Genomic DNA, 14,159 nt, shown 5'->3' with positions numbered 1-14,159 from the left:
TCGCGGTTTTAGTAATCGGGAGCTCCAGTTCTAACGGCAACCGTGCCAAGACTGAGCATCCTAGCTACGTGCGCGCATGCTTGGTGGTATTGGGGGAAGCAACGAATGCAACAGGGTTGCCAACAGCCGCACGAAAAATTACCCAGCGCTTTGGAGACCTTACTTTTGGAATCAGCTACGTATATGTGAAGACCACGCCAAAAACACATACACTGGGGGGGGGAAATAATACAAAAACTATGACCAAAGAAAGAACACAATGACAGTATTCTTGATATGATATACAACAAAACGACGTGCATGGGAGCACGAAAGACAAATGGTCAGTGCAGTGGTCTCCACAAACATTAAAAATTGCCTGATGATGGCCCATATGTGGCCGAAACATGCTGCAAGATTGGAAAAACATTATGTAAAACAAAAAGACATTTTGAAGTATTTTGATAGTCACTTTTAGTGTATAAGATATACTTGCAGTGCCTTAATGATATTTTATGATACTTAATAACATTTTAAAGTATTTAAAGTTACACTTTTAATGAAAAAATATATATTTTAGGTGTCTTTTATATCAGTGTTACATTACTGACGGTGTACTTGAATAAGAATGGAACAAAGAACACAATCAAGGTGCTGAGAGCTCGCTGAACAGAAAGTGCATGAAATCAATGCTAGGCCTGAGACATCTTGCAAAGCAGACTGGGGTGTAAGGTTCCAGGTTTCAACATCCAAGTTTGTTCTGTTTCTAAAGAGGAACTTTGATGTGTGAATGTGAACATTTCAGAGGTTCAACAGATGTGTGCACAATAATATGGACAATTTCCTGCATCTGCTGTGATTTGGGTGGGTTCCATTTGTGATTTGCTGGCCTACAGACTTGCTGACTGCACTGCTGATCTAAAAATTCATGAGAGGAGCTCATCTCCTCCCCACCGGACTAGCCAAATAATTTGCAGCGGGCTATCAAACAACATCTTCTATATAAACCAGCATCATAAATACAAGAAAATGCAATGGAAAAATTACAAATCCTTACATAGGTAAAATCAATGAAGTCACAGTCAACATCTTCATAACCAACGGTCCCCACAGAATAGCTGCCTTCTTGTTTATATCTGAATTTACCCAGTGAGCGATGAAAAAGTACAGTGTGGAAGATACTTGCAACTGCTTCATCAACTTGATGTCCTTCAACAGTCTGTACAGAAAAAAAAATAATAATGAAGATTATGCATTAATAACATGATCACCCAACAAGTATAAACTTTTTATAGTAACTCAAAATTCCAGGGCACACAGTAGTGTAGTTGGTTGAAGTGCTATGCTACAAGCTGGAAGGTCATGGGTTTGATTCCCAGTGAAATCAACAGCCCTTGCAATTGACCTAATCCTTCCAGCTCCAGCTGCACTATGGCCCTTGGGTCGACTCAGCCTCTAACAGAAACGAGTACCAGGAATTTTCCTGGGGGTAAAGGACAGCTGGCACTTAAGGCTGACAACCTCACCGCCATCTGTGAGGTGACTGTCTAGAAAATGTGGAAGCCTCAACATCTCACAACCTCATGGACCTCCACGGCCTGTTACACCATTACCTTTGCCATTTTTATTAAAAATTCCATCTATTTGTGTGAGCTGACTACTTAAACCTACACTTTACTTTTCTTCTAAAGGGTTCTGATGATGGTGGATGACACACAGACCCAGTAATTCTGTTTACTTTTCTTGTTTCATAAGATTGTACTTTGTACCTCCATCAGAAGATTAATGAAGACAGATACTGGAAGTGGCATAAATTATTAAGTGACAGTCTGCTTGCAAGGTGAATTACTACATTACTGTTGAAGATGTAAAAATTTTCCATAACAGTGATGAAGAGAGCAGAGTGGCTGCGCCACAGCTTAAACAGTTAGTCACTGGCTTCCCACCATGGCGGCCTGGGTTCGATCCCGGGTCTGGTCAAGTGGGATTTGTGGTGGACAAAGTGGCGCTGGTGCGGGTTTTCTCCGAGTACTTCGATTTCCCCTGACAATCTTCATTCCACCAAATTCTCCATCATCAAAATCACCTGGGGCAGGCTAAAATAGGCCAATCAGTGGCTGGTGTGCCAAGTGGACCCAGTTGGACTCCACCCCCCACTAAGCGAATTAAAAAAAAAAAGAGAGCAGAGTTATGCCTGTTTAACATATATTACATATCAATTAAAGTCAGTAGTGTCAAAACATTAAGAGACACAGCTGTTGTTATGCAGTGATGAGTTATATTCTCATTTCAAAAATTCACATCCAGGAGTTTGCAGCACCCCCTAACTCCTGGAAGCCAGAACAGTGGAACCAGAAACGGTGGCCATTACAATACCACATAAACATATGTGACCTGTCATATGATGCCTTAAAGCCAGAGGTTCCCAGGGGCCTCCAGAAGCAGAATCTGCTTTCCTGTCCCAGAGGAAGTCATTGTGTACGGTCCTCGTCTTAGGATACCTCCTGGCCAGATGAATTTATTAATGACATGGATGCAAGCAACGTGGAGACTGTAAAACTGCTGTCATAAATGCAGACGCATGTAGTAGTGGACTGCACCAGGACCCTATCCAATGCTGAGGAACTACTGTGTGTCCTGACAGAAGTTACTGGTCATTGCAAAAACAGAACAAATACATCCATGGACAAGAATTCCACGTGTGTACCGAGTCGATCCTAATGTGGCTCCTTAGTTTCAAAAACCTGGAAGGACAAGTGTGGGGCAAGGTTCAAGGTCTCCAAAAGCACAATTCTATACCTGAAGATCATAAGGGGCGAAAGCATAAAAATGCAGATGTGCTTTCTAGAAGACATTGCTGGAGGCACCCACTGCCAGAGAATCGAATGGTAGTCAGCAGTCTGGAGGTATGTGTCACCTCTGCTGCCACCATGGATGACTAGAGTCATGCTGCCCTGAAGAGGGAGCAGCTGGATAACAACATGAAGGATGGACAGCATTCTGAGTGTAAGAATGCCGACAGCAGTCGAACTTACAGGTGTTACTGAGCTCAGTGGAACTACCTGGCAGTCAGATATTTTGGGAATGGAACCAAAGGCCCAATATTTTAAAAGCAAAACCAAAAGCCTAACTTTGTGAACTTGTTGCTGGAAACCAAATTAAGGTTAGACTTTGGGTCTTGTTTTTACAAATACACTTCTAAGGCTGGTAATGCCAATGTGATGAATAACATGACAGTAGCTTTAAAAGTTACTGGGGTTGCCTGCTAATACATATCAGGTTTTCACTACAATATCAATAACAGAAATATTTATGCAACTATATATGTAAAAGACGTACCAAAAGATATATGGCATACAAGAATCTTGTTAAGTTGCTTTAACATTAATAATATGTTACATATTAGTAACATTGACACTCTCAAATCAATCTATTTTATTTTCATTCTGTAATGAAGTATGGAATAATTTTCTGGGGTAATTCATCTGACAGTAAAAAGGTATTTACACTGCAAACGAAAATAGTTAGAACCATGATGGGTGTCAAATCCCATAATTCCTGTAGAGATCTACATGTATTTAAGAGACTACAGATCTTAACTTTGCTTTGTGAATATATCATCATCATCATCATCATCATCAGTAATCTGTCAAGACGACAGGTCCACAGTCTCTTCCAAAACAATTCCTCCACTTAATGCGATCTAGAGCTTTCTCCTTCAAATGACAGTATCCTCTTCTGTCCCCAAGGTCATCCAGCATCTTCTTACGTCTTCTTCCTCGTCTTCTTGTCACTTCTATCCGCCCCTCTATCTTTCCTTCAATAACTTCTTTTAGAAGGCAGTTTCTGCGTAAAACATGACCAATCCAATTAGCCTTCCGTTTTCTTATTTCGTGTAGGATATTCCTCTGCTCACTGACTCTAATTAACACTTCTTCATTTCTCACATAATCGGTCCAACTGATCTTCTCCATCCTTCTCCAACACCACATTTCAAAACTTTCCAGATGTTTCTGATCTAGTGAATATATATATATATATATTCATTAATAAACTTCATTACAAATAATGAAGAACATTTTCAGACAAATGCGGATGTACAGTGTTAACCCAAGACACAAACACTGTCTTCATAAACCAACTGCTAACCTCTTATGCTTTCAGAAAAATGCATATTATGCTGGGATCAACATTTCTAATAACCTGCCATCTGATCTCAAAGGTCTTATGAATGAAAAGGCACAATTTAAAATGGCACTGAAACAATGCTTAAAAATACACATTCATTATACTCTGTTGATGAATACCTATTGTCTAGAAAATAACTTATATATCTTTAAATAGCCTTGTGTGTATTCACTGTGTATTCTTGGTTTCTCTTGTGTGAGAACTCCATTGGGTCTGTACATATGTTTTGTATTTATATGACATATTCCTATCCTACAGTCATTTTGACTAACTTTGGATCCATGGAATGCAATGCAATGTAACGTAAAAAAATACACAGATACTGTAAAATAAAATGTTATAAAATATTTTATATGTGAAACTATGATCACAAGTATTATATTTTTGGACATTATCCATTGTCTTGTCTTTATCTAAAAACCATCGTGTTTATTTTTCAAAACACAACGTTTCAGAGACTGGATTCTGCCTCTGTCTTCAGGTAAAACCTACTCGGTTGGTCCCAACAGATAGAGCTAGCCCGTCTCTGGACACCTGTTTCAGTTTCAAGAAGGGGTACATAAATCAAACAGCACAAACCATCTGCAAGAGCAAAGAAAATATCTATTAGGCCCAACTGAGTAGGTTTTTATTTTTTTCTCAAGACAATGGATAATGTCCAGACACATAATACTTCTACCAATGAACCATCATCACAAACTTTTAGATCTTATTAACTATGATGAACATTGCATTTATAAAGTAAAATCAACAACAGCTTATGTAATGGTGAGACATATGATTCTGGGGTCAAAACATGTCAGGCTAAATGAACTTGCATTTGCATGTTATAAAATGTCACTCAAATTATATTATAATACGATTTTAAGATGAAAAAAAAACATCCAACTTCATTTCACCACTCTTAGTCTAACACATAATCCATTAAGTCCCGAACACTGTCACAGTACTTGCAAATACAGTCATGTATAAGGGATTTGTGTGACTAATAATAACGGTTCTGAATTGGATCACTGGATTTATTGGCACTTGTTTACAATTACAATTAATTATAACAGCTCATAATCAGTGACTGTCTAAGACCCACTCTATTCCTTACTGGACCATGAGTGTCTTCTCTTCCACTGTGACTGACTTGGTTCTGATTTACGGATAAGTCACTTCTTCACCTGCCGTTGTCTGCTGGGTAACGCTCCACAGCTGAACACTCAACTCTCTTACGAATGAATCCTTAAATTCATGAATTAACTCTCTTTTATAACTTGGGGCGAACAGATGAGAGCACTGCCTCCAACAGTCCATGTATTGGTCTGTTTGGGGACTTGCTTGATAGTAATGGACTAGTTCGTTGCCACGGAACATTTACCAAACCGTTACCCAGCAATGCACTATTCCATCTTGCTGTCATGAAAATGTGTGTTAGCAGGCTGTTGGCTAGCAATGGATTATTCCAGCAATGATGACGATGATGACGAATATAACCTTAATCGTTAAGAGTGTGTTCCCCAAGAGAATTATCATTATCAGCATTGTAATTACAGTAAGTTTTCAAGACAGCACTTCCCTCAAGTAAGCCTGTGATTATGGGTCAGCCCAGCTTCACAGGAGAAGTGTCCAACTCTTCCACTAGGGAAAAATCTCAATGCTTCAGCATCACATACACTTCAAACCTTGGGGAAAACTGCACCGTGGGTCTACAACTTCAGAAAAATAATCTATTTGGTTAGTATGCACATTTTAATGTATACAATGAGTAACCAAAGACAAAGAGCTAAAACTCAGATCAGCCACATTTCTTCCTTATATTAAAAACATTTCTTCCTTATATTTCCTGCGGTAAATGGAATCAAATTTTCAGCATAATTATTTTTATTTAATCTAGTTTTTGGAAAATTGTAGAATTTAATTAGTGTTTCGCGGTGAGGGCTCTGTTTATAGCATCATCACAATACATTTGTGCACCAAAAGAAAAAAAGTCTTGTACCCAAGAACCCCTCGGTTGTGTTGTAATCCACTTACGTCTATTATATAATTGCAAATATATAGTAAAATGAGGGTTCCTGTGTCATTTCTGTTGAAACATGTTTCACTAATACAATAGGTGGATGTTACAAGTGGATCAACAGCTGTAAGAGGTCCATTCAAGTGAAGCAAATAAATATCAAACCGCTCTCTCTCTTCGCCAAGAGTTTATACTACAAAAACTAGGGCAGATCTATTTCTGTTTCGTGATTAGTTTCAGTGGTCACTCAGTTGTCATCCTCGGTTCACGTGCTATGAACTTACCAATTCAAAAGTCTGTGACCTCGCGTTCATGTTTTAAGTTTTCAGACTCCCTTCTCGATTGGTAATTCATGACGTTTAATATAGTTACAAGACGGTAATGTGATTCCCGACCCGTAACTCTTTCTCCTTTTAACGCCGCTGGACACTGTGGGTGCACTTTTACTTTTTCCTGGCCTGTTTCTTACACCTTTTGCTACAGTCAGCTGTTCTTTGTTTACCATAAAATTTTGCAAACAAAACTGCAAAGTAATGCGAAATCATTACTAAAGTCAGAACCAACTGTATATACTAACAAGGTGTGAGCTAACAGTATTATGCTCTATAAATAAATTTTCATAGCCTCAAAGCATCACGCCACATTCCACCTTCGCCTTACAGCAAGAGCCAACTGAGTAAAACAATTTTATCTCGCGGTCCTACTACACGCACAACTTCGCCACTCTAATTCGATTGATCGTCGCAGTAGTTCAGAGCAGCCCCGTGAAACTGCCATGTTATTGGTTGGCAACATGGCGGCCATGACACCTCGGTCCAATTCTTCTGCCATCTATGTGCATTTTACACTGAACTAAATGTAAAATGACCTCCTGGGCCGAGAGCACAATCGATAAGAAGGTAAGCTACTTTACCAACTATTTTGAGTGCTTCCCCCCTGCCCCCCTTCAATGCTTTTTTTTTCGCTACTTGCACTAAATACTTTACAACCACATCTCTTGTACTGCAGTCTCTCTTTCCCACCAATATCCTATATGCATTCCTCTCCTCCCCCATTCGTGCTACATGCACTGCCAACCTCATTGTCCTCGACTAGTGATTTTTGAACAGTGTTCAATATCACTAGTCGAGGACGATGCGGTTGGCAGGGCATGTAGCACGAATGGGGAAAGCGAGGAATGCATATAGGATATTGGTGGGAAAGCCAGAAGGAAAGAGACTACTGGGAAGACCAAGGCATAGTACAAGAGATCTGGTTGTAAAAGTATTTACTCCTCGACTAGTGATTTTTGAACTGTGTTGAATATCACTAGTCGAGGAGGATGAGGTTGGCAGGTCATGTAGCACGAATGGGGGAAGCNTTAAGATTCTACGGTCCTTCTTCAGGCTACACCGAAAGATGTTTAAAATACAGAAATACATTTTGGCTGACGTATCATAGTAACACTGACTTCATGTTTGTTTCTAATTTCACTGGGCGTAGTAAGCATAATCCATTCACATAAGTAACACACAGATGTAAATTCATGCGTAAATGTGGACTCTCGTTTCATTACATCAAATCAAAGTCCTTGCTTATTAATTAATCTAATTAATTGCACGACATACCTCAATGGCGCACATATACTTCCACAAGCTACGCAGTTTTACTCGTTTTACTGTGGGAACCCCCCGCCGAAGAGACAAAAATCGTCCAACGGAAATTTAAGATCCTCTGATTGGCTCACACTTACGCGATTTGATTGAATGCGATAGGTGTATAATGATCGATTCCAGTCATTACCAGACTACGTAGTTCATGTAAATGTTCTTAGATGGCTGGTCTGCATGTTTCCCTCTCCCCTATGGCAGTTACACCCCCCTGGTTCAGAGCTACCACCGCTACCACGGCTACCACTACTGAGACTGCTACGCTGTAGTAGCTCAACTCGCTCGCCCAGCGCTACGGAGCCGACAGAACCTATGGAGTGGGAAATGTGTATTTATAACAAGAATCTTCTGAAAAATGCCGTCTCCTGGGATGTGGCGCCGTATTTGTGTGGGTGCTTGATCGACTTAAGTCTTCAACCCTAAAGATGGGTCAGTACTTTCTTCCGAAATGTCGGCGAACTATTAACGGACTTACTTACTCATGGAGCTGAGACCTTCTGGAGCAGCCGCCATTTCTGCAGCTACTCAAGAATTTCCCAGCATTTTATGGAACCCGAAGGTACATTACCATGTTCACAAGAGCCCTCCACTGGTCCCTATCCTGAGTCAGATTAATCCAATCGATCCCATCCTATCTCTCTAAGATCCATTTTAATATTGTCCACCCACCTACGTATTGGTCTTCCCAGTGGTCTCTTTTCCTTCTGGCTTTCCCACCAATATCTTATATGCATTCCTTGTCTCCCCCATTCGCGCTACAGGCCCTGCCCACCTCATCCTCCTTGACTTGATCATTCTAATTATACTTCGAGAAGAGTACAAGTACTATTAACGGACTACATAGGAATATTTCAAAGATTCAGCCCTTAGTTTTCAGTCTGTGATGTGGTAACTCAGTATTCTAAATCTTAGGGCGAGGGCACACCAAGGAAACTGGCAACCGCAATGCACCCGCAATTTTCGAGAAATGTCGCTGATTTCAAGAAGGCAACAGGTTTTCAGATTAGTAGGCACACACTGAGGAAACTTTCCTTTGAACGCCATTACTTTGTTTTTCTTTTCTTATGTTTTCTCAGAGCTGAATAAATTACATATTGAAGTCTGTAACTTCTCCCGGCTGCCTTGTATTAAAACTCTTCTTCGTGTATTCATAATTAAGTTTACATATCCATGTCCATACTCTCAACGTCGGCACTTCATAGACTTCGTTTTATTTTACAGGGAAACGCAATATTACGTTCCATGCGTACCAGCTTCCATGTATCACTGGTATACTTCCTCGGGTTTAATTTTAGTCTGAGTATCTGTTAATAGAGTGCGGGACACGAACTTCATTTCTCCTTATATTTACAACGAGTAGAAGTATTCTCCAATAGATGGCACTTGTATTTGTATTTTAATTTTGTAGTAGTCCACTCATGTCGCGCGATGGCATGGGGGTACACTATCTTCCCAAAAGTCTCGGCGAATGCGAATGTATTGATGGGCTGCAAAGAGAGGAACATATCTTCTGGAACTGTAAACGCTGTAAACTGTACGAGGACCAACGGGCAACAGCGATGACAGCGATGGACATTTTTTCTGGGAACAGGAAAAAAAATGCAGTTATATAGCTCTTACGGTTAGAAGAAAAAAGATTTCTGAAAGGCGTCTGTTACTTCGTAAAAACATTCCTATATTTATATAAAATAGATATGTAAGAAAAGTAAGAGAAGTAATTGTACTGATTATTACAAATATACTCTCAGATTTCAGTTAAGATCTATATTAAGAATCGCGGGGTTAACGCTATTATAGAATAAGATATTTATAAGAATGTGCTACAGAAGGCCGGATGGGCATTGCCTAGGCCTTTTTTTTTTTTTTTTTGTATTTACAATATTTTTTCTACAATAAAGAAAACGCAATGTGCCATTGCTTTACAACGAGTAAAAGTATTCTCCAATAGATGGCACGTGTGTCCGTATTTGAATTTTGTAGTAGTCCATTCATGTCGCGCGATGGCGTGGACGTACACTGTCTTTCCAAAACTCTCGGCGGTTATTGTGGCCCAGTAGGAAATAGGCTCATCGTCTAGTTCGATAATTGTCCGTTTTATCACATGAATGCAGCATCTTTGTCACCTCTTACAGGGACATTTGTGATTACTTCAGTAAATGTAACGAACTGTACGTTTTCATTACCGCAGAACTGATGGCCCCAAGGCTGCATGAGAGCCTTAAGCTAATCGTTCGGCTCGTCCGGCCGGAGGGTCACGTTACTCGCGTCATGCGCTTTCGAGCTCATGGTGTATAAGACAGGACATTAGCCCATACACAGTATTGCCCCAATAAATCTTTAACAACTATATTTCGAGTTTGTGCGTTATATGCCTGTCAGCCATTTTCCCCAGCCGCTGCTACTGTATTAAAAGCAATGGAACACTGAAACGAGCTTTCATGTACAGTACCCATATGAGGGTTCCGGCATAGACTTCCGAGTGATACAGTTTCAAATGGAGACAGAAAAAGAAAAGGCTATCCATCCAGTCGTAAATAAATTGAGACAGGCAAGGTCGTTATTGTTGGGGGAGGGGGGGCGCCGAGTGATTACTGAAGAGAAACTGGATGAAACTGATACTGGGCCTAATCACTGCCCTCGAAAGTCTCTCAGACGCCTTCCACAAGTTTAAAGTTTCACACTTCAGTTTCGAGTTTGCTGTATTTCCGTAAAGGGCCTTCAGCGAGTGAATGTGAATATCTTTTGGAGGCACAAGTAAAGTGCATACCAGCAAGGGCCATTCCCGGCATCTGCTGCTAGTTTGGTGGGGTTTGTTTTTGATTTGTTGTCGATGCTTAGCGGGTCCGAGCACAGACGAAATTCTGGACGGAGGGTGCTTGTCTCTCTTCCGCTGGATTGGCCGAACCATTTGCGGCAAACTCTCAGATGATCTGTAGGATGTTTCAGTTCTCGTTCCTTTGTTATAAGAATCCACCAAATTTCGGTACAGATTTGCTGTCCCGATTGTTTATATTACCGATTGCAACGTAACATATTAAAATTAATAAAAGGCAAAGTTGTCCTCGTTCTTAACTAATTAAGCACTACGCCATGAAGGCGTATGGGCGAATGGATGTATAAATCCACATTTCATGACCTCGGCACTAGTTGGAGGTGAGTGATCAGCTTCACTCCCTGGTCGTTTTACCCCCGGTAACCATTGGATAGGAGGTTGGGTGGACCCCAGAGCAGATCTGGACGACGTGGACAAGAGAAAATTTTTGAACCTACTGGGATTCGAACTCCGACCCCTCTGCCGTCCAGCCCGTACCCAGTCGCTATACCGACTACGCTATCCCGGCTCCCAAATAAAATTAACAATGAATATAAAATGAGCCTTAGAAATTTAGTTTATTTGTTACGTACACGAAATACGAAAACGGAAGGCTAATTGGATTGGTCATATCTTACGCGGTAACTGCCTTCTAAAAGAAGTTATTGAAGGAAAGATAGAGGGGCGGATAGAAGTGACCAGAAGACGAGGAAGAAGACGTAAGAAGATGCTGGATGACCTTAGGGACAGAAGAGGATATTCTCATTTGAAGGAGAAACCTCTAGATCGCATCAAGTGGAGGAACTGTTTTGGAAGAGACAGATTACTGATGATGATGATGTTACGTACTCTTATTCTNGAGACTGTGGACCTGTCGTCTTGACAGATTACTGATGATGATGTTACGTACTCTTATTCGACTTAAAATTGGCATTGATATCCTGCAGAAAAGAAGATCCACGGTTTATTTGATTATGTCTTAAAAAGTTTCCTTTTGTGATAGCCTGCTTGTTACTCTTTGCTTCAAAACACAAATCAGCAAATAGAGTACACACCATGTTTTACTTTCAGACGCTGTGAAGGACAATTAAGAAATATGGAAGTAGAAGAAATCGCGGCAGTTCTGTGGCGGATGAAATTCTAGAGTTGATTCGCAAAGAAAAATCTCAAAGGTATGTTAAACAGCGTTCCAGAATTCCTACAATCAACTGAGAAAAAAGAGTCCCCCTTTCCGAGCAGGAACACGAGTTATAGAATAAATGAAAAGATTTTCAGAAATCGTTTTTCCTTTGATGCCCAGCGTTCTAAGCAGGTGTTCTCATTCGCCGAGTAGAACAAAGCTTGGCGCCATTTTAATACGGACTTAAAATGGCGTATGAGAATACCATACTTCTATGAGGCGTCATTCACATTTCCCTAAGTGAAGGTCGCAACCAACAAACTCAAGTGCGACCCACAAACTGAATCTCACAATTACATATTTTCCCCATGAACGATGTTGTGACCTACTGGATCATAACATTGATCTTAAAATTTTTGACATTGAAAAGAAAACAATCGGGCTGACATTACATCTTCAGCATAGAATTATTATTTTGAAAGGAATGTTGGTATTAAGATGCCGAAAGTGTGGCGGTTGCGGCTTGCAATAGTGTTCGTAACTTCATACTTCACATCATGATACCATGTCCCCCAGGAGGAAAGGTCAATATTCTGGGAGGTAATTCTAAGCAAAAAATTGTATATGTACATGTGTCCTACTCCGAACAGTTTCCGAGACAGAGCTATTTCACCGTATTTTCGTATGGAGCTGAGCCCATCTTGAGGAGAAGCCAAATCTGCAGCTACTCAAGAATTTCCAAGCATTTTATGGAACCCGAAGGTTCATTATCGTGTTTACAAGAGCCCTCCACTGGTCCCTATACTGAGCCAGATCAATCCAATCTACACCATCCCATCCTGTCTCTCCAAGATCCATCCTAATATTGTCCACCCACCTACGCCTTAGTCTTCCCACTGGTCTCTTTCCTTCTAGCTTTCCCACCAATATCCTATATGTTCCTCTTCTCCCTCATTCGTGCTACATGCACTGCCTACCTCATCCTCCTTGACTTGATCATTCTAATTATACTTAGAGAAGAGTACAAGTTATGAAGCTCCTCATTATGCAGTTTTGCTATTTCAGTGAACAGTTGCAAAATTGTTGATAAGAAAGAGATACTGCGTACTGTTTCTAATACCGGTATTTATTGTTCAAGTGACAAGTAATACATTTTCGAAAATTCCACAGTCAACATCATTGCACATTGCAACTCGTCTGGGAACATGGTATGTTGCTCGTCTGATTGTATCTTGACGCTCCTGTACCTTATCGCCATCTGTGGGCCGACTGTCTAGAAAATGTGGGAACTTCGACGTCTCACAACCCTACGGGTTTCCACGGCCTGTTACAAGGATTAAAATTAAAAATTTGCTTAGTGGGGGGTGGGGTCCAACTGGGTCCACTCGGCACGGCGGCCACTGATTGGTCTATTGTATACTGCCCCGGGTGATTATGATGATGGAGAATTTGGTGGAATGAAGATTGGCAGGGGAAACCGAAATACTTGGAGAAAACCTGCCCCAGCGCCATTTTGTCCACCACAAATCCCACTTGACCAGACCCGGGATCGACCCCGGGCCGCCCCGGTGGAAATTCAACTACTAACCGCTTGAGCTATGGCGCGGCCACTGTTACAAGGATAGTTTTACCTTTTATCTTTACCTCTCCTCTATGTCAAGTTTTTCGTAGTAATCTCTTTCTTTGAGGTTTTCCTACCAAAACCCTGCATGCACTCCTCTCCAATGCGTGCTACGTGCTATGCTTATCCCGTCCTCCTTGACTTAATCAATGTAATTGTGTCTGGCGAGGTGTACAGTTTATCAATCTCCCCACTATACAATTTTTCCACCCTCCTTTTATTCCATCCCTCTTGGTCCAAATATTCCCTTCGGCACCCTGTTCTAAACACACTCAGTCCATGTTCTTCCCTCAATGTCAGAGAACAAATTTCACGCACGTACAAAACCAAGGGCCAAATTATTTTTTACACTTTTAAACAGGAGACGAGAAGACCAGAAGGCTCTAAATTTAAAGGCAGCAGGCAATGCATGAATTTAATCTGTTCTTAATTCTTTCATGAACCAAATTTGGATTTGTTACTGTTATTCCCAAATGTCTGAACTTTGCTATATTTTCGAAGGATCCATTAGCTATCTGTAAGTTACGATCTTGTCCTGCGTCCTGGTGACAAGACGTGAACACATAATCAGTTTCTCTGTGTTTACCAACCTCCTCACTAGCACATATTAGCGCCTCCATGTTAGTTTTTGTGGTAAGTATTTATGTTATACCAAATAGATTTACATCATCGGCATAGACTAGCAGCTGACGTGGCACATTCAGTTTAAATCCTACCTACTTTTCTTGGCCCTTCCTAATGGCGTACTCTAAAGTAAAGTTGAAAAGCAATGGCGATAAAGCATCTCC

At 40.8% G+C, this 14,159-nt stretch overlaps 1 protein-coding gene across 1 annotated transcript in view; it reads right to left on the bottom strand.

Moving 5' to 3' along the window:
• The window catches only part of LOC111870057 (autophagy-related protein 101), a 16,377-nt gene extending 9,456 nt beyond the window's left edge, over nucleotides 1-6,921 (bottom strand). Inside the window, exons 1-2 of the mRNA XM_023862061.2 lie at nucleotides 6,454-6,921; nucleotides 1,037-1,198 (exon numbers count right to left, since the gene is read on the bottom strand). Of these exons, the coding sequence (XP_023717829.1) occupies nucleotides 1,037-1,198; nucleotides 6,454-6,483 (192 nt within the window). The 5' untranslated portion in view covers nucleotides 6,484-6,921. The remainder of the gene's footprint in view (nucleotides 1-1,036; nucleotides 1,199-6,453) is intronic.
• Between the last annotated feature and the right edge of the window lie 7,238 nt (nucleotides 6,922-14,159).

The sequence above is a fragment of the Cryptotermes secundus genome, unplaced genomic scaffold, assembly GCF_002891405.2.
Source record: "Cryptotermes secundus unplaced genomic scaffold, Csec_1.0 scaffold112, whole genome shotgun sequence".
NCBI classification, from domain to species: Eukaryota; Metazoa; Arthropoda; class Insecta; order Blattodea; family Kalotermitidae; genus Cryptotermes; species Cryptotermes secundus.
Note: the sequence above shows the minus strand (reverse complement) of the source record. Positions and strands in the feature narration are given on the sequence as shown.